The sequence below is a fragment of the Megalobrama amblycephala genome, linkage group LG6, assembly GCF_018812025.1.
Source record: "Megalobrama amblycephala isolate DHTTF-2021 linkage group LG6, ASM1881202v1, whole genome shotgun sequence".
In the NCBI taxonomy this organism is placed as follows: domain Eukaryota; kingdom Metazoa; phylum Chordata; class Actinopteri; order Cypriniformes; family Xenocyprididae; genus Megalobrama; species Megalobrama amblycephala.
In genome coordinates this window covers 31,816,184-31,843,684 of record NC_063049.1, presented here as the reverse complement: position 1 = coordinate 31,843,684, position 27,501 = coordinate 31,816,184, and the positions used below count along the sequence as shown (strand labels likewise).

At 38.1% G+C, this 27,501-nt stretch overlaps 1 protein-coding gene across 1 annotated transcript in view; it reads right to left on the bottom strand.

Moving 5' to 3' along the window:
* Positions 1-1,423: 1,423 nt before the first annotated feature.
* The window catches only part of col6a3 (collagen, type VI, alpha 3), a 53,568-nt gene continuing 27,490 nt past the window's right edge, over positions 1,424-27,501 (bottom strand). Inside the window, exons 20-65 of the mRNA XM_048192551.1 lie at positions 26,830-27,429; positions 26,058-26,657; positions 25,274-25,870; positions 24,196-24,801; positions 23,635-23,915; positions 21,562-22,249; positions 20,794-21,393; positions 20,082-20,696; positions 16,319-16,653; positions 16,114-16,192; positions 15,741-15,886; positions 15,562-15,654; positions 15,400-15,453; positions 14,829-14,900; positions 14,692-14,718; positions 14,504-14,548; positions 14,327-14,380; positions 14,174-14,236; positions 14,017-14,082; positions 13,590-13,643; positions 13,253-13,288; positions 13,020-13,082; positions 12,753-12,815; positions 12,597-12,659; positions 12,207-12,269; positions 11,897-11,947; positions 11,762-11,797; positions 11,572-11,634; positions 11,428-11,490; positions 11,062-11,094; positions 10,925-10,961; positions 10,785-10,796; positions 10,172-10,665; positions 9,674-9,776; positions 8,822-9,526; positions 8,607-8,709; positions 8,370-8,422; positions 8,014-8,274; positions 5,559-5,639; positions 5,309-5,389; positions 5,047-5,127; positions 4,711-4,791; positions 3,250-3,435; positions 2,721-2,783; positions 2,346-2,534; positions 1,424-2,260 (exon numbers count right to left, since the gene is read on the bottom strand). Of these exons, the coding sequence (XP_048048508.1) occupies positions 2,220-2,260; positions 2,346-2,534; positions 2,721-2,783; positions 3,250-3,435; positions 4,711-4,791; positions 5,047-5,127; positions 5,309-5,389; positions 5,559-5,639; positions 8,014-8,274; positions 8,370-8,422; positions 8,607-8,709; positions 8,822-9,526; positions 9,674-9,776; positions 10,172-10,665; positions 10,785-10,796; positions 10,925-10,961; positions 11,062-11,094; positions 11,428-11,490; positions 11,572-11,634; positions 11,762-11,797; positions 11,897-11,947; positions 12,207-12,269; positions 12,597-12,659; positions 12,753-12,815; positions 13,020-13,082; positions 13,253-13,288; positions 13,590-13,643; positions 14,017-14,082; positions 14,174-14,236; positions 14,327-14,380; positions 14,504-14,548; positions 14,692-14,718; positions 14,829-14,900; positions 15,400-15,453; positions 15,562-15,654; positions 15,741-15,886; positions 16,114-16,192; positions 16,319-16,653; positions 20,082-20,696; positions 20,794-21,393; positions 21,562-22,249; positions 23,635-23,915; positions 24,196-24,801; positions 25,274-25,870; positions 26,058-26,657; positions 26,830-27,429 (8,780 nt within the window). The 3' untranslated portion in view covers positions 1,424-2,219. The remainder of the gene's footprint in view (positions 2,261-2,345; positions 2,535-2,720; positions 2,784-3,249; positions 3,436-4,710; positions 4,792-5,046; positions 5,128-5,308; positions 5,390-5,558; positions 5,640-8,013; positions 8,275-8,369; positions 8,423-8,606; positions 8,710-8,821; positions 9,527-9,673; positions 9,777-10,171; positions 10,666-10,784; positions 10,797-10,924; positions 10,962-11,061; positions 11,095-11,427; positions 11,491-11,571; positions 11,635-11,761; positions 11,798-11,896; positions 11,948-12,206; positions 12,270-12,596; positions 12,660-12,752; positions 12,816-13,019; positions 13,083-13,252; positions 13,289-13,589; positions 13,644-14,016; positions 14,083-14,173; positions 14,237-14,326; positions 14,381-14,503; positions 14,549-14,691; positions 14,719-14,828; positions 14,901-15,399; positions 15,454-15,561; positions 15,655-15,740; positions 15,887-16,113; positions 16,193-16,318; positions 16,654-20,081; positions 20,697-20,793; positions 21,394-21,561; positions 22,250-23,634; positions 23,916-24,195; positions 24,802-25,273; positions 25,871-26,057; positions 26,658-26,829; positions 27,430-27,501) is intronic.

The window sequence follows — 27,501 nt, the reverse complement described above, 5'->3', positions numbered from 1 at the left end:
CTGTTTGGTATGGCTGTGACAGTTTATATCAGCCCTATAGTAAATTTCTCTTGTTGGCGTTGCTAGCACCATGCTTTACTGTTTGAGCTTCAGAGATGCAGGAGAAGGCTAGAAAACCTTTACATCTAGCACTATCAACAGTGCATTGTGCATTGATTCTGTGTAGTACAACAAGAAAGAATTACTTCTGTTTTAAGAAAAAGAACTAAACAGGATCATAGTACTAAACGTTCATTAGCGAGAGCAACAGAAACATGAGACACTGATGTAATGCAGAATGACATCTTTCCATCACATTGGATTATTGCATAAAATCAGTATTTAAAAAAAAAAAAATCCCAATATAAAAATGGTAAAATATAACAGTGATGAAAGCAAAAAAACTGGCATTCAACACTACAGGAAACCTATTGGAAAGCACTGATGCATTTCTTATACAGTTAATCTCAGCATGGGAAGGGGGCCAGAGGGACTGCTGCAAAGCCCACAAGGCCACGTGCAGATTGTTCGGGATTGAACATAATGCATATATGCTGCTGTGATGGATTTACAAACAGACTGGCAGAGAAAAATGCAACACATGTGCATAACAAATCAGATAGAGACACTGTGTAAAGTGTTTATATGGTATAAAATGTGTCGATTGACGCACAGTTTAAGAATGGAAAAACGGATAATAATTCATGCATTATCGCCTCAACTGTTGATGGAAATTGTACACTTTCCCATTTTAAGCAATTTACCCAATAACCTTATTTTGTGAATATAAATGACGAACTGGTTTCAGATGTTTAATAAGGAAGTGCTCCTAGGAAAGCATGCTAAAGTGGGTCACATAGAGTTCACAGAGAAATGTTTCTAAAGTTCTATGGCAACTGGAGATAACAAACTTTGATTTATAAAACGTCAGTTGATGAAGCTGCCTGTCCTCCCCAAACAATCTTGATTTGGGGTAATTTCCATCGTGATAAAAAAATACAACTATTCAGTGGAGGGAGAGGAAATTACGGCCTTGGTGCAACAGAGGAAGAAGCTTACCTCTTTCTGATATACACTCCGCTTCCTGCACTGTAAAAGAGTTGATTCATTTTATTTTATTTTTCAAAGTCTGAACCATGTATCAAGTTGTGGAAGCATGAAGGTAAATGGAAGGAGACAATGTTGTTCATGGAACTATGAAATATAAGCTGCTAATGCATACTGCATTAAACACTATGCCCTCCCTTGAGCATGCAAAGGTCACATCTGTCCATTTAATTTCTTGTTCTCTTGGCAGTTCTTCGATTGAAAGTTCAGAGTCATAAAAAGGAAATTTTTCTCAGCATGACTCACAGCAGACTAGTAAGAGTAAAATCATTTTTAAGCTTCTAATGCATTACAAAATGTAAAAAAAAGAAAAAGAAAGGATGAATCAAAATCAAAGTTTTATATAAAGACTAATTTATTTATATCTTCCCATTTCCAAGTGAAATACAAAGTTTAAAAAAACCACCATCCCTCCCCCCCCAAAAAATACAGTTTGAAAAGTACATTCTAATTGCCTTTTGAAATCAAAACTTGTGTGTAAGGCAATGATTCCAAAAATTCATTCTTATTTAAAAAAAAAAAGACATTGATTTCAGATGGTTCATTTTATAATTGCCTAATTTGCAAACATTAACATAGCATTTGCTTGGAGATTCAGTGGATTCAGTGGAGATCTCCAGCGGTATGACCAGAAAGAGCAATTAAGATTCTTCCTTCCAAGCAGTAAAAAAAAAAAAAACCCAGTAAGGGGACTGCAGTAAATTAGGAGCAGAATTTACTAAATCGAACTGTCATGAACCTGTCTCATAACTACAAAGATTTATTGATATGTTTTGATCAAGATATTTCCAAAAACAAACCACGTGATTAAAACAGAACATTCTTTCAAAAAAAAAAAAAGAAGCTATTTTGCCCTGGACATTTACACTGTGTTTTATTCAAACCCATACACACATTAAAAATAAAACAATTAAAAAATATTAACGAAACTGATTGTAGCACCAGCACGAAACAAAGAAACTTGTTCTGCTTTTTTTTCTCTCTTATATGGAAAATACTACTTCAAGGTTTTCTTTGGATCAAATCCTCTGGCAGGGTCCAGTGCAGGCATCTTGGCTGTGGTGAAGCTTCTAGTTTTCGGTGCAATATCCTCTGAGTGTTGTCAGCGGTTAGCTTACAGTCTTCATTAGTTCCTATGTTTTAACTGCAGCGATGATCCCTCGCTGAATAGGTGCTGTTAAAAACAACGTTAAAGTAATGCCTTAATAAGTCTTTACACTAATATAACTTTGACATGCAGTTTTTAGAAGTAATCTCACCTGCTTTTCCACAGGCCTTCTCACACTCATCTTGTGTATCAAAGCGATTCTGGTTCCCTCCACAACCTCCGTACCAGAAGCGAGTACAGTTTCCACTAAGCGGGTCATAATGCCATTTAAGCACAAATTTAGCACAGGAACCTTCTTCTTTTGGTAGCTTGCAGATATCCACACTGGAGTGCAGGGCACCTATTAGAGAAATGACAGAATATATTCAACATCTAATTATTTGCAAAAGGTTTTTTAAATATATTGGATCTTCAATGAGGTTTTGGAAAAATAGCAGGTTTGTTTCAGAATTTGAATTTGAACTCTTCATCACTCTTGAAAACGGTTCAAGAGGTTTCTAGAGGTTATTGTAACCAGTTCACTAACCTGGAGCTGGGGCTGGGGGGAGAACAGCTTTGACTTGCTTGTCACTTGCTTTATGCTCAGCCACTGTGGAAGTAAGAGAAAATCTTCATTCAGTCTTTCATTTGATTGTACTTCCTTTTAAGAGTGCATAATTAGAGAAAGTCTCTTGGCTACTAATACAGCAGTTATACTTGTGTGCTGGAGAGTTACTGTGTGATTCATACAATGATATACATCATTGCACCGCTGAGTAAGTCACTGCATTTAGTGTTCTGTAAATGCTTTAGATTAAGATGTTTTAGTGCTCTGTAAATGCTTTAGTCATCTAACTAACAATTTTGTAGCTATAGTTTGTTAAAATAATCCTATTTTGGGATTTAAGAGTTTAAGACCTTGACATGAGTACTGCAACCTGTAAACTCTGCTTTTATAGTCTGATTTTACTCATTCATAATTTCATTGTTCAGTCATGAAGTCTCTACAAAATAGAGATAACATGACAAATCGACTGCTGCAGTGTTCAGGTCAAGGGGTCAAAGTGCGCACATACCTGTCTTCATGCAGCGTTTGAGGCAATCAGCCTCAGTCTCAAACCTATTGTCATTTCCTCCACAACCTCCATACCAGAACTGTGTACAGAATCCGTTCTTTCTGTCAAAGTACCACTTAGCTTGGTAATCTTTGCATGGCAGTCCAGTGTCAAAGTCAAGTGAGCATGGGTCCATAAAATTGTTAACTGAAACATGCAAACACAGAGACAAACAAAGAGGGTTTATCATGAAAGAGGAAAGACAAAGACTGTTAGTGTTGTAAGTAAAATGAACATGTAATCTGTAAATATTAGGTGATTGTTATAACTCATTGAAAGGGATTAGCAAATTATTAGCAAAATCAAGAAAATGCAAACCATGTGTCATTTCAAATCAAAGCTTGATTTCAAATTGTAATGTTAAATCTTTGTTGTGTTATACTTGCAAAGGCCACCAAAACACATACAGTCCTCTATTTACAGATTAGATAGTATGACCTCTGTAAATATCTTTGGTTCAAAATATGACTGAAGTTTCTAAGTGCATTCACTTTAGTATTATCAGCACTGTTGGTCGAGAAAAAACAAGTGACCCTGTCTGCAAAAGCTCTTTGAAGCACATATACTGTCGTTTCTAGTTCATTTGATTTATATATTGTACACTCGCCATCTGCAGGTAATTAGTGTGATGTCAGTCTCATTAACTGTGCCTGTGCTGGGACCATCATACAAATGTGTGCTTCATAACCCCTACAGAGTAAACATGCCTTTTATGTGAAAACCATTGTTTTCCTTCAAAGTAAGTATTGCACTTTGTTAGTGGGTTATCAAGTCAAATGATGTGTAGTTAAATGTAATTTAGGTTAGTTTATTATTTTTTTTAGATGCATTTATGTTGAAAGTCAAAGTGCCCTGAATGAAAAGGGGTTCCCTATTACCAACTTATAAGACAATGATCTCAATGCTTTGCTATGCCAAATGCCTCCATCATAACAGAACAGAATAAATAAATACAGTACAGATTCTCCAATACAGTTTTCTCAGCTTTTCTGGCTTGTAAATTCACAGGTTTAACTGTTGTTATTTCATCTTTTAAACAATAAGTACAAAGAATATTATATATGCAGACATTTCATTGTTGATCTTAATGTTTTAACATTTATGCACAAGACTGATACACAAGAAACCTCTAATGTCATGATTTTTTTAATCCCAAAGCACCCACAATGCTGCTTTCATGTATGATTTAAACAAGATGTTCTCCAAAAAATTCAACTAGAATACTTGTCCTTAGAATCTCACAAACAAGTAAATGAAAAACCTTCATTAATTTATGCTGATGCATGTGCTGTTTGTTTGTGGATCGGAATCACAGAAAATATCAAGTTTTACATATTATGCTCTACTGGATATGTAAAAAACTAAAAATAGTTTTTTTCTAATATACAGTAAACTATATTGTTAATCGTATGCATCACTTACTTTTTTCTGGTTTACTTAAAGATGCAGAGGACACCATCCCCATTACTTCACTCGGAGCAAGAACCTTCTGTTCCGCCGTTTCTGCTCAAAATGACCAATATGAATTAATCAGATCTCACAGAGCTCATTGTTTTCAGCCAACAATAATGCATTCATATTTAAACTCTAAAGGGCCATCAAAATAATCAAAGGGTAATACACTAAGAATGAATTACATCTGTGTTTGTTTGTTTTATGCAAACCGATTCCAATTACAAAAGCTGTGCTGTGCCCATTATATTATATTGGCTTAAAAATTGCTTATATATTACAGAGAAAATACTCTGTGTTACTTACTAATTTCTGGTTTACTTAAGGGAGCAGAAGGCCCACTCCCCATCACTTCACTTGGAATAATAACCTTCTGTTCTGCTGATTCTGTTCAAAACAAATCTGAGGTTAACTAAATCCTGCAGAGATCATAGTTCACAGTAATCATAATGCAATTATACTTATCAAACTCTGAACTGTGTACAGGGCAAGGTCTATCAAAATACAGTATTCTCACTGCTTTCTATGTTATATTCTATTCATTGCATTCTTCTGTTCTGTCACTTACCAATTTCTGGTTTACTCAAGGGTGCAGTGGACATCAACCCAGTCATTTTGCTGGCATTAAGAATTTTCTGTTCTGCTGATTCTGTTAAAAAGGACAAATTTAAGGTTTACTAGATCTCAGTTTTCTGGCAAGATTTGAAGCATACATAGGATGATAAAATACATCCTCGTCTTTTGTCTTTAAGTTATACTAATCAAATGTGCAAAAATCCTACTGAAACAGTCTGTGAAGCAAATTCTCTGTCACTTACTTGTTTCTGGTTTACTCAAGGGTGCAGTAGGCACAATCCCCATCACATCACTTACAGTAAGGACCTTTGGATGTGCTGATTCTGTTCAAAAGGATGAATATGAGGTTAATGTCATCCTGCAAAGCCCAACATTAAAAGAACAATTCACAAAAAAGGAAATTAAGTCAATGGTTCACTCTAACTGACGTCGGAAACCTGCATGATTTTTCATGATCAGGGAATATGAAAGATGCTTTTGAGTAGGACATCCAGTCTCCTTTTTTTATATATATATAAAAAAATAAAAATAATTAAGAACTAGGGCTGCCCAATCCCCCAAAACGCACTGAAAAGTAGTGTTTATGTCTTGTACTATATAAGTCAAAGGAACCCAATAAGTTTGTGAGAAACACACCACAAGTTGCTATTCACTGAAAATGTCTTCCAGCACAGGTCGCAAATCTACTTCACTAACCAAATAAGGTTTTAGTGCAGTTTCTTCCTTTTGTGGAGTTAAGCACATAGTGTTTCCACCTGTACCCTTACAGAACAAAATATATGGGAATATACTGCAAAATATAATGTGATATATTACATAACACATTTCCTACTAGTGCTTATGTTTTTCAATATACTGCAATATATGCATTGACCATGTATGGCTATATATTGATACATATAAAATATTTCAAAATTAAGACAAAGATAACATTACATGTAATATTCATAAAGTTGTATCTTTTATTGTGCACATATATTGCACATACATGTTCCCAAATAAATGTGAATGTATGTACACACATATATGTGTACACACATTCACGGAATGAGTTATAGCAGATTTATAGTTCCCAGCATGCTTTGCTTCTAACTGTTAAAGCAGAGTAAATGTTAAAATTAAGTGTTATTTCATGTTTTTTTTTCTCAATATTAATATAGGTAGAGATCTGTTAGTGATTGATGTTCTATTATTTTGGAATTTAAAAGGTTTTCTGGTATGTCTAAATTTTTAGGGTTACCATTGTGCTGAAGAGTAGAGCCTCTGGTTAGATTAATCTGTAAGTTCACCCAAAAATGAAAATTCTGCCATTTATTACTCACCCTCATGTCATTCCACACCCGTAAGACCTTTGTTCATCTTCAGAACACAAATTAAGATATTTTTGATAAAATCTACTGGCTCAGTGAGGCCTCTATTGCCAGCAAGATAATTAACACTCTCAGATGCCCAGAAAGGTACTAAAAACATATTTAAAATAGTTCATGTGAGTACAGTAGTTTAACCTTAATATTTTAAAGCGACGGGAATACTTTTGTACACCAAAAAAACTAAATAACGACTTTTCAACAATATCTAGTGATGGCCGATTTCAAAACACTGCTTCAAAGCTTTACAAATCTTTTGTTTTGAATCAGTGGTTCAGATTGCGTATCAAACTGCCAAAGTCACGTGAACTATTGAAATTTCGAAACACTTATGACGTAACGAAGCCTCGTTTATTGAAATCACGTGTCTTTGGTGCTCCGTAATCTTGCTGGTAATAGAGGCCTCACTGAGCCAGCAGATTTGATCAAAAATATCTTACGGGTGTGGAACAACATAAAGGGTGAGTAATAAATTATATAATTTTCATTTTTGGGCGAACTAACCCTTTAGGACTATAATTTAAAAAGTAATGCCTTTGTGATAGTCTCTTTGCTAATTACTTTAGTACATGCAGGTGTGCTTGTGTTCTTGTTAACTAGCTTGAAAATATGAAACATTTATAATGTAAATAATTATAAAATATAAGAAATATATTATAATACTGTATATATTTCTCTATATATGTGTGTTTATACTGCATGAATAAATATATCTGCAATATATTACACATTGAGTACCATATCTAATCACATGTACATCTATATATTATGAAGTGTATTACTGAATATAAAATTACGTACATTATGATATATTAGTAAAAATAATGTATTAATGTATTCAACATATTAATGTATTCAACATATTAATGTATGTTCAATATATGAAAAGTGGCAATTATTTATGTATTATTCAATATATTGTAATATATTAACACAATATATTATTCTGTATATTTTCAAATATACCATTAAATCATTTAATATATTGATCACTCATACAGTATATAGGGAGATATATTTTCTTTTCATAAGGGTATGCAGACAAGGAAACTCTTGCATCATCTGTCATAAATGTACCACAGTTAATCTGCAGCAGACCTACTGTATAATGATTTTGTGTTCCACAAAAGTGGTAAAAAAAAAAATCATACTGCTTTATAGGGAAGTAGATTACTATTTAATTTTTTTTTAATTGACTGGTCCTTTAAAGCATACCTTTTCAAGTCTTTACTCATCAAATCATACTTATAATATCATCTACAAAATAGTACTTTGATTTAATTCATGATCACACAAACAGTAATTTATGTGAAAAACATCACAAGCTTACTTGTGGGAACAATGCCTTTGTAGGTGCTGGCAACATGACCATTGGCACTGTGAGTGTTGACCACTACGTGATAGGTTTGGGCTGCCTCCAGCTCAGTAATGGAGAGATGGCTGCCAGTCACATTTTTCCTCAGTACCAAACTATGATCCTTCAGACGAGTCACAGTAACCTCATGGGTTGCCTTTGAATCTCCACTCAACCACTGTAGGGAGAATCCGCTGGAGGTGACATTAACCAGATGCAGTTCCTCCATACCTTTTTCTGGACAAACACATTCACACAATGTGACATGACATAAACCCTAAACATTATTTTTTAAACAAATACAGACAGCCTACAAAGCATACTGTCAGTACCTTTATGTTTTCTGTCATGAACCTCCTGCTGTCCATAATGCTTCTGTTGTTTCCTGGAAGATGTCATAGCGACATTCACACAATATATCGACAAACTCAGTATTAACATGAGTTAAATTAATTAGCAACTCATACAGTACTGTCTGTCTTCTGAGTCTGTCTGTCTGTCTATGCAGGAGCAACATCAAATGCGTGCATGTGCAGTTCACAGGGAACATTGCACATAAATATACTCACTCCTCTGTTTGTGGTAAATTGAATGGGACTTTGTGTGGCTGGTCACTCTGATACCACTGGCACTTCTTAACGACTTCAGGCGACAGGTACAAAGCATTTTCAACTATATAGAAAGAATAAAGAAACTGTCAGCAACAGTTCCTAGAGAAGAACCTGGTACGAAATGACAAACTAATACATGATTTTGAGAATGTTAAATGATTTCTCTAACTTACGGCCGAGGTACTTGGGCAACAGTCTGGCAAATGTCTGAATATGGTCATCATAGAAGCCTGAAGGTCTATCCACCCTCTTAAAGAACACATCTGAAGGCTCGCTTGCCACCTGGGCCAGGACACGGATATCACCTGCACTGAACAGCTTTCCAACTGCCATCACCACTATGAAGTACCCTTTGCATTTAACTTCAGTGGCGGCCCTTATTATCCTCTCCTCATGCAGTTCAACTGGTCCAGTCACCAAAATAACTAATACTTTCAAGTGCCGGGGATGTGGAGCCTTCTCAAACACATGTTCAACAGTGCCTTCAAGAGCAGCTGCAAGGGCACGTCCTCCCTGCAACTGGTGCACCTTATCCTGTAAGAAGCTTCGAACACTGCTTGGTGACTTGTGATCTGTCAAACCAAAGGCCACGCTGATGGGTATTCCACTGCCATTGTTCAAGTATTCATAAGGTGCATGCTGGACAAGTGCCACTCGAGCATGATGGGTAGTGCTGGTTGGCTCAGGGGACATCTCTAGCTGTTCTATCATTAGAGCCAAATATTGCTTTATCTCTAAGAAGACGGAAGGCCAGGTGCTCTCTGAGCTATCGAGAATGAAGGCCATGTCGATGTCCAAGTCAGTGGTGGGATCCCTCCGGTCTCGGACACGGACTCCACGTCCAATATTACCACAGATCGGATCCGGGGCACAGAAATCTAAAAGAATTGTGACAGATGAAATATTACATTCAGACATTCTCTTTTGCTACTGTTTTGTCATTTATGATCATGGTTTGACTTTAATTAGTTTGGTGGCTTTTCTTTTTATACTAAATTGTGGTGTACTCATGATAACAGTTTTACCTAAGCAGATATGGCAGGTCATGATCTTCTTGATTACATTGTTGTATTCAGCACTTCCAGGTGAGGGTAGGACAATAATCTGGGCTAATGCAGTGTTGTTAAGCTGAAACAGAGTAAATGTAACACAATGATATGGTTTCATTTACACCAGCAATCTAATAAGAACAATGGTTGTGTCAAGTTTTCACTTCATTTACTACTGTTGCAGTAAAACACTTATTAAACCTGTCAGGTAAAGTTTTTTTATGTAGAGTTAATTCAAGTTAATTTATCCAAGAAGTTGACATTTTCCGGTATTTAACTTCAAACACTGCAAAATTATGTAAGCTGCAAACTGATTTGGAAGTTATCTGACTGAAGGTGTGAAGTTACTTGACACATTTTTAAAATTACAGTTGTTATGCATATGACCTGAAATTTTCAAGATTAACTAAGCATTAAGTTCTTAGTTCTTATTCTTTACACCAATTACAATATTTGCCCTTCAGCTGCTCTTACCTGCAAGGCTCTTGTGAGTGGACGATCTTCACGGTTAAGAATGAATACAGAGGAAATTCCTGCATCGTAGAGGCGCAGAGCAGCGGCACTGAATTCTGGTGTGATTGAAGCAGCAGCGTTGACAAAGAAAACAGCAACCTTGCGTACAAGGAAGCCACTGCGAACTCTCTTGAATGTGTTCTGTGCAATGAAGTTCATAGCCGTCTCCAAGCTGCGCGGCTTACGGGTCTGCAGAGCCTGGAGCCCTTGAACTCGTTCAACAAGTGCTCGCTTCTTCTGGGTATCTGCAAAGCGTATCTCGGTAGTCACCTCATTGTTGTAGAGCGCAAGAGCAACACGAGCGCCCCGGGGACAGTTGCTCTCAGCAATAGTGATGTCACTGACCAAGCGGAGAACAGTCTCCCGCATGTTGTTGAAAGCAGGGCGTGATACACCATCTGATGCATCCAGGGCAAAGGCCAACTCAGTGGGGTATAGGGGACATTCCTGAGCACCTGAGGATTTAAATATTCAAAAGCTGAACTGGAAGTACAGTGTTACACAATGAGTGTTTGAAACTGTGATTCTAACAGCAGAATGCAAATGCAGAAGTGATTGTTCATCGTTCACTTACCATAGCAGCAAGCTAGAAAAAGAAAGAAAGAAAGATTTCAAAACCTTAAAGCATAACTACAAGAAAGTATATAAAATTCTAACTCAAACTATAAGAAAGGCAACATAATTAGATTTACACTGGAGAGTCAATATACTTACGGCAGTTATCCCTAATTTTCTTGACCAGATCACATTTCTGTAAGGCCAAAAATTGTTTTGTCATTAATGGTACAAACATTTAAGTAGGATTAAATAATAAAGACACTTATAAAGTGAAAGAAAGGAAAAGTACATACTTCTGGACCAACTCCTCTGGGTCCTTTTAGGCCCTGTTTTTGACAACAGAAAAAAATAAGTGGCGAAAAAAGAAAAGAAAAAAGAAACTCTTTCTCAACAGCTGAACACAGCTGGGTAGAGCAATCTGGATTTATTCCACAGAGCATTTTTGTGCACCAAACTAATGTCTGACACTAGTTAAAAAAGCTTGAGTAAATCAAAGCTAATGATCTGCAAAGAAAATGGCACACTTTGGAGGAGAGAACATCTCTTAATTCACATCTATTAATTCTTAATTAACACTGTTAATTCAAAGTAATTTTTTGTTGCAGGATTTATCTGAAAACGTCAAAGAAGTCAGTATTATATCAAAGTATGGTGCTTACAATGGGACCTGGGTATCCATTATCTCCCAATTGACCAGGCTCACCACGTGCTCCTGAGGTACCCTACACAAACATATTATCTGTCATTACCGGCAATATGGACATCATGACCTCATGACAAACAGTTCAATCAAAATTACTCACCCTTTGGCCATTGTTTCCTCTAGGTCCAGGTCCTCCATTTGAACCAGGGTCACCTGCTTCACCCTTTCAATTGATTAAGATTTAACGTCTAGTTACTTCTATTGTTTTGCACAGCAGAACTTTAAAGGAGTGCATTAGTATATAACTATTGTAAACTATTGTAGGCTGCAGTCAACTACAGTAATCTCACCTTTGGACCAGGGAAACCAGGGAAACCTTCATCACCCTAAAACAACATTAAATTGTGTTATGTGTAAAATACATTTTGAGTAAATAGTACTTAAGCAATATGCTAAAAAATTGTTATACACAAAAACACTCTCACCTTTCTTCCTTTAGGACCAGGTACACCAAACCCATCTCGTCCATCCTCACCCTGTAAACACAGGAAATCTCCTTAGTTTTACTCTTATTTGTGTTCTTAATTTAACTACTCATCTAGACCAATCTGCTAATATAAATGATAAATGAACAATGTGCTCTATGTTTTAAGATTTAAATTTTAATATTTATAATTATTCTATCTATTACTCAATGTCTCACATATTAATTCTGATGCTTATTATTTTTTATTTTTTCCACAACGTATAAAATATATTTTGTATGACTAGTGCAGACTGTGACTCCTCACTTACAGGCTCCCCGCGGGGTCCCAGGGGTCCAACAACACCTTTAGGTCCCGGCTCCCCTGGTTCACCCTTTAAAGTGAAAGCAGTGATAATTTTAGAATTTTATAAATAATAGGGTATAAAATGGTGATACACAGAGAGGTTAAGATAGAATGAAATGTAACAGCTGAAAGAGTGCCCTACTTCTCACACTAATGCATTGAAAAAAATGTGAGTTAATTTCCTTTGCCCAAATTGTACAAATACAAACTTCCCAGAAACTTTGCTTTAGTGTCGACAGTGAGATGTTTTCTTTAAAAAAAAAAAAAAAAAATGCTTAAGCTTGCCAATGGTAACTGGAGTATGAGAATGTAACTGCCTGGCAAAGGAATTGCTAATGCTGAAGATGACCAGTACCTTACGGCCAATGGCACCTCTTCTACCCTTTTCTCCAGCAGGTCCTGGCAGTCCTCCTGGCCCCTAAAAATAAATATATATATACATATACATATATATATAATTTTTTTTTTTATTATCAGAGAAAACAAGGAAAAGAACATGTTCTTCTCTTACCCTTGGACCAGGGTTTCCATCCTCTCCTCTAATACCAGGTGCTCCAATTGGTCCAGCGGGACCCTAAAATAAGTACAGATACATAATATTTATATGATGTATTATGTATTTTCTATTTGATAGTAAAATTGCAGGACAAGTGTGCAAATTTGCATGAAAATAAATGTGAGCAGATTGTAAACTAGATTGGAACCATTATATTTGCATGTATAACATGTCATGGGCCTTTTGTTTTGCACAGCTGCTTTTTACAAGTTATTAATTTACCCGAGGTCCTCCAATTCCCGTCTCTCCTGGTAAACCATCACTTCCGGGCCTTCCAGCAGCACCCTAAAAATGCAACAGGGCCATCAATAAATTTAATAAATAAATTCAATCAATAAAACAACAACAAAAAAAACCAACAACAACAGTGGAAGCAGATCTTGTTGGATTTCTATTTGAGTGTTACAATAATGTTTATTTCTATAAATGGCATGGAATAGCTTATGTCTACTCACAGCTTGACCAGGAGGCCCCCTTCTGCCATCAGAGCCCTTTTTCAAAAGAGAAGGTGAACAAGATTATGAACAGAACATTTGCCACTCACCATTTCATGGTCTGATGCAAAACATTTAAAATCATGTATTGCCATAGATACCATGGCTTAAACTTGAAGTGACAAGTACTAATCTGAATGGTTATTAAAGCCAAATTAGAAATTTAGAGTTTATCTCATAATAGTGTCAAATTTCTCTAGACTCTTCAGGTTCTAAACATTTTATTAAGATGAGAGGTTTTAGGAGAAGATTTCTGAACTGGTTAGAAAAGACATTCCCTTTGGTCAAGGAAACATACCCGTCTGCCTGGTTCACCAGGACCTCCCTTATTTCCGTCCACCCCTGGCTCTCCCTAAAGAAAACACTTCAATGAACTCCAAAGATTGCATTACAGTTGTGCATTTTTTTCACAAAGATACAAACACACATTTTATAGCACTGATATGTAAACTTGGCAAAGTAAGTCTTACAGAACTTGACCATGGCCTGAAACTAATATACTGTAACATGCATAATAGTCTAACTGAATGAGAAATAGATGATATAACAACTTATATGACTTTTAAATTAGATTATTAGGGCAGAACTATAAATTAAGCTGAAATGAAGCTTGTTAATTTACAATATTGATGCATGAACATTTTCTATGGTCCTGAGAAGGCGCAATCAAATAAACATTAGAATCCAGCAAAATGACTGATTAACTAAGAAAAATTTGACCATACCGCTGGGCCAGCATCGCCTGGGTCACCTTTTGGTCCCCTCTGGTTGTTGTCTCTTCCTGGGGTGCCCTATAACAACAACAACATCAAGTTTTCTTATTGAATGAAGACAAATTCTTGAGTAATTACTGTAAGACATTACTATTTATATAATACATACTGGATCACCACGTATTCCAGTCTGACCAACATCTCCTGCCTGGCCTTTGGCTCCTTTAGGCCCCTAGAAACACAAAAAAGATCAGATAAGCTCTTATTTATTTTAAATTTGTTCCACATGACCCTCTCAATGACTATTTTCTACATGACTTACCCTTTGGCCGGGGTTTCCTATATCTCCAGGAGGGCCAGCAACGCCACTTGTTCCCTGAAAGACAACAACAGATTTTAACTGCCATTCACTGAGAACACTGACAATGGATCACTGATAAAAGTTTTTTGTTTGTTTTTTTTGTAGGGGGTTATGCATGTTTGCTAGACAGCAGCTGACCTCTTCTCCATTGATTCCATCTAAACCAATCTCTCCAATTTCACCCTAAAAGAAAACAAATTTTATCAATTAAACATTCTTTCGATATGATGAAATGTAAATGTTAAATGTTAATTACAGTAATATATTATTATATAATTATTTACTATTGAGCATAAACATAAGTAATATATAAAAGGAGTTCTTACCTTTTCACCATTGTATCCTCGAGATCCCTAAAAAACAAATAAGCAAACAAACCAACAAAAACATTGGATTAGTCAATCAATATGTTTAGCTATAATGTGCCTTCTTAACAAGTGAGATTTACTTGAAATTCACTTACTTTAACACCTCTTTGACCTGGACATCCTTGGAATCCTTGAGTTCCATTTACACCAGGTGGACCTCTCTCTCCCTATAAAAATATGGATTATCATAATCATGAGATAAAACATGCAACATGCACCAACATTGTATTTTTGACAAAATGTTGCCTTCTAATTAAACACTGATTTAATGACCATCGGCAAAGTTTAAGGTTGCTGATAGATATATGATAGATATGGGGTAGGAAGAGGATTCATTTTATTTGCAAATACATTAAATAAATAGAAGTAACACCAGTGTTGTGGTTTATATTCATAAATTAACAAATTATTTGTAATTTGATTACATAATATGCAATACTTTTAACATGTTACCCCAACACTGTGCAAAGGTATGTATAGGATCTGTCTAATTATTAGTGCATGCTAGAAAATAGGTTTAACTAATGAGAAACAGGGCAATTGGAATCAAGTGAGAAGCTAGATGTGGAATCACAGACAAAAGAAAGTAAAAAAAATAAAAAAATAAATATATATGCATTTGAAATCATTTTAGAATTTCATCGTAGATAATGAATACATGCTCACCGGACCACCTTCATCACCAGGATGTCCACTGAAGCCCTGACCACCAGATTGACCCTATAGACAAAAACACATGGACATGAGAACACACTGAGAAAATTTCAGAATTTTCACCCATGTTCTAGCCTAAAATATGTTGTTTCTTAAAAGAAGAATGAATTTGACCTTTGGTCCAGGAACACCAACAGCTCCTCTGTCCCCTCTCTGGCCATTACACTTGCATGGAACGGAACAGCATTCCCGCTCAGCAATGTTATCCTTAAAAAGAGAAAAAAAAAAATTGTCATTGAGGTAGGTCATCCCTTAGTTTGCTTATTTGACTGAGCAATGAGGACAGTTCTTACCAGTTCTTCTAGAAGTTCATAATCCAAGTCCATGAGATTGACACGCAGAGGTCGTGTGTACCTGAAGCCACGGCCAAATTCCAAGAGAACTGCATCTTCAAATCGTGGCACTCTCTCCAGTGCAACAAGAATGAAGCTACTAACACCTTAAAAAAAGAAAGAAAAGCAATATTAAAATGTGTGTGGTAACATATTGTAAGATGTCTAAATCATCAACAACAAACATTCCAAAAGTAGAATAAAGAAATAAATATACTTATACAGTAATAATCAATAAAGTAACTGATTATATTGTTACAACCTATTGATATTTGATTGCATTGTAATGCAACTCATCAGATATTTTCATATTTATAATCATGATTGTGCTTACCTGCTAAACGCATCAGTTCAACTCGCTCTTTCAGAATGTTGTACTGGGCATCTAATCCATCAGTTAAGTGGATCACAACCTGAGTGTAAAACCACAATTAATTTAAAGCATAGATAATTTGCTTTTTATATATATAAATATGATAATACATACAATATGGTTAGATTTTGAGGTTAAAACTTTGCCCAGAAAGAAAAGGATGTACCTTGATACTATCTGTAGGCTGATTCTTCAATCTATCAGCATAAGCCTTGATTGTGGCACCATTCAGAACAAAAGGTCCACGATTTCGGAGGGCCCTGAAGGGCTCAAGAATCTCTGTGTATCTGTTGGTGAAATCCAGCTGAACGGGCTCTGATGCAGAGTCCATCGCTAACATGCCCACTTTTATTGAGGGAGCCTGGCCAGAAGTGCAGCTGATGGGCTGTATCTGGGTAATGCGTTGGAGAATAGCAGCCATCTTTGACTCTAATGATCTCTGAGCAGCAAAAATGTTCTGTGCAGCCACATCAAACCCCACAAGAACATCCAACTTGCATACTGCCAGGGAGTAGAAATTGGGATTAATAACAATCAAGAGTAAACCGCTGTTCAGAACATTTAAACTGTACACGGTACACTAGTGGTGTAATGGTACACAGAAGTCAAGGTTCGGTAGATACCTCAGTTTTAGGGTCACAGTTCGGTATGATTTCGGTACAATAGAAAATATTGTCACACTCTAGTTTTAGGGTCCAATTCTCACTATTAACTAACTATTAACTTCTGCCTCAATAAACCCCTAATTACTGCTTATTAGTTAGTAAGGTTGTTGAGTTTAGGTACTGGGTAGGATTAAGTACGGTGGCCCAGTAGTGCACAACACAACGAAATTAAAAAAGCAAACATAAGTTCACAACACAACGGAAACAAGCCACAACACAACGGAATTAAACCACAACACAACGGAATAAGCCACAACACAACGGAATCAAGCCACAACACAACGGAATCAAGCCACAACACAACGGAATTAAACCACAACACAACGGAATTAAACCACAACACAACGGAATAAGCCACAACACAACGGAATAAAGCCACAACACAACGGAATCAAGCCACAACACAACGGAAATGCTCCCGACCACTTGGGGGCTCTCAGAGCGAGGTAATATTACTATTCCTTGCCACCGTTCTATAAAGTCAACAGTTTTACAAAGATATCAATACCATGATTAGTTTTAAGTATGTAAGCATTGTATATCGACATGGTATATTAATTAAAAATCAACTACGTTCACAATAGCTTCATATTTATACTTGTGAATGATTTGACGCGATACCACGGCGCATGATAAAGGGAACATCCACCAATTCCACCAAGTGGTTAAAACGTATAATTTGTATTCATTAAAATTACTTTTAACATTTAAAAACAGACATGTTCAAATTCCAAAGGTTGTTAGTTCCTGTTGGTAAGACTGACAAGCTTTGGAATTTGAATATGTCTGTTTTTAAATGTTAAAAGTAATTTTAATGAATACAAATTATACGTTTTAACCACTTAGTGGGATTGGCAGACGTTCCCTTCATCATGCGCCGTGGTAGCGCGTCAAATCATTCACAAGTATAGGCCTAAATATGAAGGTATTTTGCACGTAGGTGATATTGAATTAATATTTCATGTCGATATGCAGTGGTTACATACTGTTTAAACTAATCGTGGTATTGATATTACTGCCGACTCTATAGAACAGTGGCAAGGAAAACTAACTTTACCGAGCTCTGAGAGCCCCCTAGTGGTCGGGAGCATTTCCGTTGTGTTGTGGCTTGATTCCGTTGTGTTGTGGCTTTATTCCGTTGTGTTGTGGCTTTATTCCGTTGTGTTGTGGCTCGATTCTGTTGTGTTGTGTCTCGATTTCGTTGTGTTGTGAACTTATGTTTGCTTTTTTAATTTCGTTGTGTTGTGCACTACTGGGCCACCGTAATTAAGGGATGTAGAATAAGATCAACAAGATTCATGCAGAATAAGGAATTAATATGCGCTTTATAAGTACTAATAAACAGCCAATATCTTAGTAATATGCATGTTAATAAGCAACTAGTTAATAGTGAGAATTGCACTCTTGCATAGGTTATATTTAAAAAAAAAAAAAAAAAAAAAAAAAAAAAAAAATTTGGTCACAATCAGCAACAAAACTGAAAAACTTGACTCCTAAATACTCCTTTGTTCGTGAGCACAGAAAAATGCATTCGACGCATGCGTGCATCTAGAGGACTTCCCTGCATCCCAATGTGCATACTATCCACCCTATCCGCCCTAAATAGTATTGGATATTACTAATATCACATACTATTTTTAGGATGGATAGCATGCACATTGAGAGGCAGGCCTTGTTTTCAAGCGATCATTCGCACCATAGACATATATTCGCACATGCGCTGTTCTTCTTCTGCTCTTTTTCCTGTTGTGGCGCTTAGCAAACAGTGTGGCATTACTGCGTTAATGCCTCCTACTGGATTGTAGAGTACATCGCCTGTGACTGACTAGTCTTGCGTAGCCAGAGACTGATGGCAGAAGGTCTGGACCTTTTACAGTCTATGGTCTGGACTCTATCGCAGCTTTAATTGGCCAAGGACCGCCTAAGATGACATATGACTGACATGTTATGCAACCAATCACAGTTCGTTGTGTTCATTGTCATGTTTAGGGGAGCGATGTCCCTACAATGAGAAAAAAGTATAGATATCTTACCAGAAATTGACTTTGGTAGAAATTAGTCACTGTTTAGAATATTACTTGAGTAAAAGTTTTAAAGTATGTGATATTTTTTGTACTTACTCAAAAAATACTCAAAGTATTTTTTTATATTAAACATACTTAAGTACAAGTAAATATAAAAATTTAAAGCAGTGAAAAAAATATTAAAAATCGTTCTATACACAGTTTGAGCAGCAAGATTGTTTTCAGTTTTAACTCTTCCTTACATTTTGTTTTCTTTGAATAAAAAAAAATGGCAAAATGTTTATTGTAAATTTTAAACATAAAAAATACTAATATATTAATTATACATAGATCATTAATGTTTATTCATAGTGCATTATAACTAATGTGAGAGATAACTTTAAAATGTTAATGTTGAAAATAACAATGAACAATACTTTTATTAACCTTATTTAATGTTACAAATGGACTCTTGTTGTAAAGTGTTACCATTTCATATAAATCCAAACAGTCATGCTTAAAAATTGCCATCTTTACACACAAAGGCATAGCATAGGTCTATTATATGTATACTTGTACACATTTGCCTCTATTTTAGAAAACTTGATGATTATCTAATCAAAATATGTTACAGTGCTGATAAAAAAATAACTGAAATCGAATACATTCCTGATTTGTGTTTCTCTCGCTGCATGATGAGGAGACAGTTTAAATATGCAACTTCGCTTGATAACAAATGCACAACAGCGAACAAATGGATATAAACTATATGCAAATGGATGGTAACAATTGTGACATTAAACAGTTGGTGTTTTTGTCACATTGTTTTAACCTCCCTTGAGGTAATACTAATGTTACCATCCTCTCAGACTCGACGGCAAACATACTACTAATTACTAATTACTTTATAATGATATGAAAACAGTAACGAAAGTAATTCCAAGTAACGAAAATGCTTTGGAAAAATGTATCGGAGTAAAAGTAGCCTATACATTTTATTTAGGAAATGTAGTGGAGTAAAAGTAAAAGTTGACAGAAATATAAAAACTCAAGTAAAGTACAGATTCTCCCAAAAAATACTCAAGTACAATAACGAAGTATTATTACTTTGTTACATTACACCACTGACTGTATTTGTCATCTAACTATATGAACCAAACCATGATGTCAGTACCGCACGGTTCGGGATGAATACATGTACCGTTACACCCCTACTGTACACATAAACTTTCACTTGATAAAACAACATCAACAAACAAACCTTTTGTAGGATCCTTTATTCCAGTGCACAGTCCTATTCCTTTCACCTCATCATCAAGTGTTTCCAAAATCTGCTCATTCAGCTCAGAGAGCTCTTGGAAGGTGCTGGCTCGGGCCACCGTAGTAGCTTCACTGCCCAAATTATTGAGCTCATCCTCTATATCACCCACCCCAACAGCATAGATGCGCACACCACTGGCTTTGAGACCTAATGCCGCTGTTTTACTGTCATCCCTTGACCGTCCACCAGTGACTACCATTAGGATCTGTGGAATTCCCTGATCCTTCCGACTGCCTCTTTCTTTAATAAAATGTGTTTTCTGAACATGGCGAATGGCATTGCCTGTTTTAAGTTCTCGACCTCCCTTGTACTCTGCTCGAGTTATGGCATTGATAATATCATCCTTATTTTGGTAGGTGTTTAGGTAGAATACGTCGGTCACATCAGTAGCATAATGTGCTAGACCAATCTGAAGTTTGTCTCTCTCAGTAAAGAACAGGTCAATTAAATTGAGAATGAATTCCATGACCTCTTTGAAATTGTCCTTGCCAAGATTGATTGAGCCATCAACCAAAAAGACAATGTCAGCAGCCTTGGGCTGTGGGAGTCCAGGATCTACAGTAAGCCAGAAAAATAAAACAGGCAAAATTAAAACATTTAGAGCCTATTATTATTAACGCATCATGTACAGTATGTCTAACATAACACTTACCTAGATCATCAGGCTCAGTGGTAGGTTCCTCTGCAATTGTTCCATTAAGTCTGGCTATAAACTTGCTCTGTATGTTCGGAAGATTTGGGAAAGTAGACACCTGCAGGACGTCATCAGAAGTGGTAGTAATTTGTGCCAGCTGTCTTGTGTCTGCATTTTCTGCACCAATTCCTATACAATTGACCCGAGCGTCTTTGAGAATTGTGCCATAAGTAGATACATCGGATGTTGACTTTCCACCAGTGAGCACAACCAAATGCTGGGAAGCCTGTGCTAGACGTACCCCAGCAGAAGCCTGGAGCTCATTTCGAATCACATACTTTATTGCCTCAGCAAGGTCAGCGCCACGTCCACCCATGTGACGTAGTCTTTTGATTGCAGAGATGACAGATTGCTTGTTGTCGTGGGAGTTCAAAGAGAATTCAGTTTTAGGTCTTTCACCATACTGTACTAAAGCCACGCGAACTTGGTCAGGTCGTACATCAAGCTGATCAACTACTTTCAAGATAAAGTCACGAATGTGAGCAACACCACTTTGTCCAACACTCTCAGAGCCATCAATGAGGAAGATGATGTCCTTTCTTCCAAGATTAAGTGGATCTGATAAGAAACACAAATGAAATTAACTAATACATTTTCTGCATATTCTATTAAAGTTATGGGCTTGAGTAAAAATAAACATGACATGACTAAATTGGGCATCAAACGTTCTGATAATGTTGATTAACCTGAAATAACTTCTTAATAAAACAAGAAAAAGTAGAATACCTTTTGGAATAGGGGGGGTCGAAATTTCATCTCTGGTCATGGTACTGACTTTGGTCAAAAGCTGTTGCTCCACTGTTGGAAGTAGATGGAAGTCTCTAATGGTGTATGTTAGTCCTGGACTAAAAGAAATTAATTTCAGCTCCTCTGCATCAGCATCATGAGCTCCAACTGCCAAGGGAGCAACACGGCTTAACTTCAGTTGGTTAGCAGGACCAGATACGTCATCATTTGACTTTCCCCCGGTTACCAGGATGAGAAACTGGGGCACACCCTCTTCTACACGGCTTCCAGCTGATCTTTGATAGATGTTCTTTGATACATATTCCAGAGCCTGACCAGTGTTAAGCTGATTGCCACCTATGCTTCTCATTCGTCGTATTGCTTGACGAATTTCCTCCTTGGTGGAGTACTCATTGAGGAGAAATTCCAATTTGGGATTATCACTGTACTGCACGACTGAGACCCTCACATTGTCAAGGCCCACATCCAACTTCTCCACCACTCGCTGAACCATGTCTCTTATGGCAGGGAACTCAGTGCGCATCTTTGTTGTGCCATCAATTAGGAAAACAACATCCCTCTTATCTCCGCGAGGTACTGAAATTGTAACCTCTGTTTTGAAATAAAAAGAAGAAAATACACAAATTAATCTGACAGTCTGACCACAGGATTCACAAACAGGTGCACAAATTTATTACCAAATCAAGTAGAATGTCAATTCTTAGAACTCAAATCTATTTAATTAATTTAAAATTTGGACTTATTGACTTTATCCATTGAAAATGTTTTACCCCCTGAAGATCTTCTGCCACTCTTCACAATTTATGGGATTATGTAAATATCAGTTCTTAGTCTATTTTGTACATTTAAATGTAAACCTGCTCTAGATTGGCACCATTTTAGTGTTTCTTGTCATGCACACTGTGTGTTCAAGATGCAGTGTTAAGAACTTGAACTGTTTGTGCCATTTTAATTTAGGGATCCGATACCATTTTTTAAGGACCGAGTACGACTACCGATACTTTTTTCTAGTACTCGCTGATACTGATACCGATATCAATGCCTATACATTTATTAATTTCTCTCTCTCTCTCTCTTTTTGTTTTGTTGCAGTTTTCCAAGCACAACACAGTGAGACTAATGAATGTAGGACAGTTTCTTTATCATTACTCTAATGAAAAAAGTAATAATTTTTATGTGCTTGTCACAAACTTAAAGAACAAAATTTTCACAGTGTCCAATAAACTTCCATGGGCATAATTACCAATATATATATACTGTAATTGTTGTTATATAAAAAGAAATTTACAAACAATACAACAAATACTACAGAGATAAAAATTAAATAAACTTGTTTTTCAGATACAGTAAGTTTATTTAAAATGTATACATTTATTTAACATCTTTTGTTGTTTTATTAACATTAATGACAAATATAGGCTACGGTCCCTTTAAGACCAAATGGATACTGACACGTATCCTGTTTTCACCCAAATGTTTACGTCCACTTAAGCCATAACCGACTGTATTTACGTGAGATACTCCACACGATGGACATTTTGACAACTATTTGTGCATTTGACCATTCAGGCGTGAGAAGAACAGATCGCGCGCTGTCTGAGAGAACTGGGATCGCGCGCAAGAAAGAGAGAGAGAGCATGCAAGAGAGAGCGCTTCTGGTCATTCAGCGCGATTCCGCCTATCCCGCCTTCACTGATCGATAATGAAAGCATGTAGTTCGCAATGTGTGTGTTGTCATCATTAATTTTGAAGTGTTTCCACACCTCTGAGGCTGACATTGTTTCTGCTGCTGCCGCCAGTGTCTCTGTGCATGGAAAATTCTGTCAGTTAAGTCACGTGAGGTATCGGTCTTTGGTATCGGGGTATTTTTACTAGTACAAGTACAAGTACATGAGCTTGGTATCGGCCGATACCGATATAGATACTAGTATCGGTATCGGTGCATTAATAGAAGTCGTTGACCATTGTGGCAAGTCTGGCTGTTTTAGTGTGTCACTCACAAAATGAGTGCTGTTTTAAATGCTATGGCAAGAATTTCTTAAAAACTCTGACGTACTGGAGCGCTGCCCCCGTGTAGAGGGGTCTGCCTCCTTTGTGCCGCAGACCTCTGACACTGTCAAGAATTTCTTCCTTTGTCGTGTACGTGTTCAGATAGAAATGGGCCTCTGGGTCTCTGCTGTACTGGACCACAGAAACGCGATCTCTGTCCTCAGCTACTTCCAATTTCTCCACTATTCTTTGCACAAATTCTTTCATTGCTGGGAACCCATTCCTAGTGCCATCTGATCCATCCAGCAGGAAGACAACATCTCTCCTCTGTCTACGGCCCTCAGCTAAGAAACAGACATTCATGGATCAGGTGGGGGACATTGTAAGGAGAGAGAGAGAGAGAGAGAGAGAAAAAAAAAAAACCCACAATGTATTACACACTTGGTGCTCAATCATGCTTTTTGTGTTTTCGATATCGTGTCACCTCCAATTAAGTTTTACTCTTCAGGAAGAAATACAGTTCCTTCTGCAACTCATTAGAACTAGAGGAACAATAAGGCTCATGTCTCTATAACCATATTCAAATGGGAGGAATTACAGGAAGCCGGTTTGGCTTTTTCTTACCTATCGTTGTGGTTGTGGTAGTGATAGACGTGGCCTCTACAAAGACTGTGTTAATGTTGGTGAAAAGCTGCTGTTGGACACTGGGAAGGTCAGCGAAGTCACTCACTGAGAGTGCATAACTAGGCTCATGGGAGATCTTCTGGAGTTCCCTGCTGTCTGAGCTCCTTGACCCTATCCCAAAGATAAGCACTCCCAGCTCTTTCAGGGATGAGGCTGGCGTGTCAACATTATCAAATGACCTTCCACCACTCAGCAGAATCAGTAACTGAGGCACACCTTCTACAAGTCTGCTTCCAGCGGAGGCAGTGAAGACACTGTCCCTCACGTACTGCAGAGCTGCCCCTGTGTTGAGGGGTCTCCCTCCTTTGTGCCTCAGACCCCTGAGCGTGTCAAGCACGTCCTCCTTTCTAGAGTATGTGTTAAGATAGAAATGGGCCTCTGGATCTCTGCTGTACTGGACCACAGACACACGGTCTCTGTTCTCAGACACATTCAGTCTCTCCACCATCCTCTCAACAAAGTCACGCATTGCAGGGAAAGAGCTCCTTGTGCCATCTGAACCATCCAGCAGGAACACTACATCCCTCCTAGTCATCCTTCGCTCAGCTGCGGGTAATGGAATGGAACACAAAGTCACGTGAGCCCTGGGTATCTGATATTGTCTGCGGGGCGTATGCGTGCTCTACTCGGCAACTACAAAAGGGAAACAACTCTCCTATCCTTTCAGCTATTTTACAGCCAATCTAACGGTCAAATGTTATTACTCTTTGCTAAAATAGAATCTCATTTCGGTCAGAGTAGAGCTGCCTAAATCTAATGAATACAACATGACAAAATGAGGTGTATAATTTAAAGGATATTTTCATCAAAAGACAAAAACTGTGCCTTAAACTGATGAACGAGCAAACAAACAAACACTTTAAAACTCAGCACTGCTTAACACCCTGAAGAGTTCAAACCCATGGCTTCTTAGGCTAATTTGCATTGCTGCTAACATAAACCGTTTAATGTCTGCGGCACACTTTGCAAGGAGGGCTCAGTGTGCCGTTTTAAAGAGACGTGTGGGAATCTGTCTTACCCGCCACGGTAGGTGTCGTTGGCTTGACTTCTTCAAGCGCATTGTTGAGGGAGCTGATAAACTGCTGCTGGACACTGGGAAGATCAGAGAATTCATTGATGGACTGTGCATAGGTAGGATCATTGGCAATTCTCAGCACCTCTTTGCTCGAATTTCTGGTGCCGATGCCAAAAATCAAGATTCCGCTCTCTTTCAGGGCAGAGGCAGGTGCATCTATGTTATCGCTTGACCGCCCTCCACTGAGGAGGATAAGAATCTGAGGGACACCCTCTTGCTTTCTACTCCCCGCAGAGGCAGTGAAGACACTGTCCCTCACGTACTGGAGAGCTGCCCCTGTGTTGAGGGGTCTCCCTCCTCTATGCCTCAGACCTCTGACAGTGTTCAGGATCTCCCCTTTTGTCGAGTAGGTATTCAGATAGAAATTGACCTCAGCGTCTCTACTGTACTGCACCACAGAAACACGGTCTCTGTTTGCCTCTATGTTGAATTGCTCCACTACTCTTTGCACAAATTCACGCATCGCTGGGAATGTATTTCTAGTGCCATCTGAACCGTCCAGCAGAAACACTACGTCCTTTCTGGGTACGGCATCATCAGCTAGGAAAAGAAAACAGCGTCATTCACACCAGGTTATTTGAAAACATCTTTAGAATGTCACATTAGTTTAACCACCTCATCGACTACCTAAGCTATGGGTAATGGTCCCACTGCTCACAACTACTTAGGAAGATCAACAAAGCACAGGCTGTGAGCTAGCTCTCGTAAAGTTCTGCCATGCACATACCGGTGAGAGTCGGGGTAGTTGGAGTGATGGGAATTGCAACAGCCTGGACAGAGGCCAGCAGCTGCTCTTGGACGTTTGGAAGCTCACTGAAGTCGGACACGGAAAGAGCATAATTGGGGTCGTATGAGATTCTCTGCAGTTCTCTGCTATCAGAGCCCCTCGATCCTATTCCGAAAGTCAAGACGCCAAGCTCTTTCAGAGAGGAGGCTGCTGCATCAACACTGTCGAATGACCTTCCCCCGTTAAGCAGGATCAGTACCTGCGGCACACCCTCCAACCGTCTGCTGCCGGAGGAGGCACTAAAGACATTGTCTCTGACGTACTGGAGAGCTGCCCCCGTGTAGAGGGGTCTACCTCCTTTGTGTCTCAGACCTCTGACACGGTCGAGAACGTCTTCCTTTGTCGTGTAGCTGTTCAGATAGAAATGGACCTCGGCGTCTCTACTGTACTGCACCACAGAAACACGGTCTCTGTTTGGCTCTATGTTGAATTGATCCACTACTCTTTGCACAAAATCACGCATAGCTGGGAAAGAATTCCTAGTGCCATCTGAACCGTCCAGCAGAAACACTACGTCCTTTCCGGGTGCGACGTATTCCGCTAAGAGGGGGGGGAAACAGCATCATTAACACCACGTAAATGTCGATAACCTTCATAATGACACATCAGTTCATCACCTCATTAACCGTCTAAGCTGTGCGTAAAAAAAAAGTTGGGACATCAAATAGAAAGACAAGACACAGCGTATCGTAAAGTTCTGCCATGCACATACCGGTTACAGTCGGTGTAGTTGGAGTGATGGGAATTGAAACAGCCTGGACAGAGGCCAGCAGCTGCTCTTGGACATTTGGGAGCTCGCTGAAGTCGGACACGGACAGAGCATAATTGGGGTCGTATGAAATTCTCTGCAATTCTCTGCTATCAGAGCCCCTCGATCCTATTCCAAAGGTCAAGACGCCAAGCTCTTTGAGAGAAGAGGCTGCTGCCTCAACACTGTCAAATGACCTTCCCCCGCTAAGCAAAACCAGTATCTGCGGCACAGCCTCCAGCCGTCTGCTGCCGGAGGAGGCAGTAAAGACATTGTCTCTGACGTACTGGAGCGCTGCCCCCGTGTAGAGGGGTCTGCCTCCTTTGTGCCGCAGACCTCTGACACTGTCAAGAATTTCTTCCTTTGTCGTGTACGTGTTCAGATAGAAATGGGCCTCTGGGTCTCTGCTGTACTGGACCACAGAAACGCGATCTCTGTCCTCAGCTACTTCCAATTTCTCCACTATTCTTTGCACAAATTCTTTCATTGCTGGGAACCCATTCCTAGTGCCATCTGATCCATCCAGCAGGAAGACAACATCTCTCCTCTGTCTACGGCCCTCAGCTAAGAAACAGACATTCATGGATCAGGTGGGGGACATTGTAAGGAGAGAGAGAGAGAGAGAGAGAGAAAAAA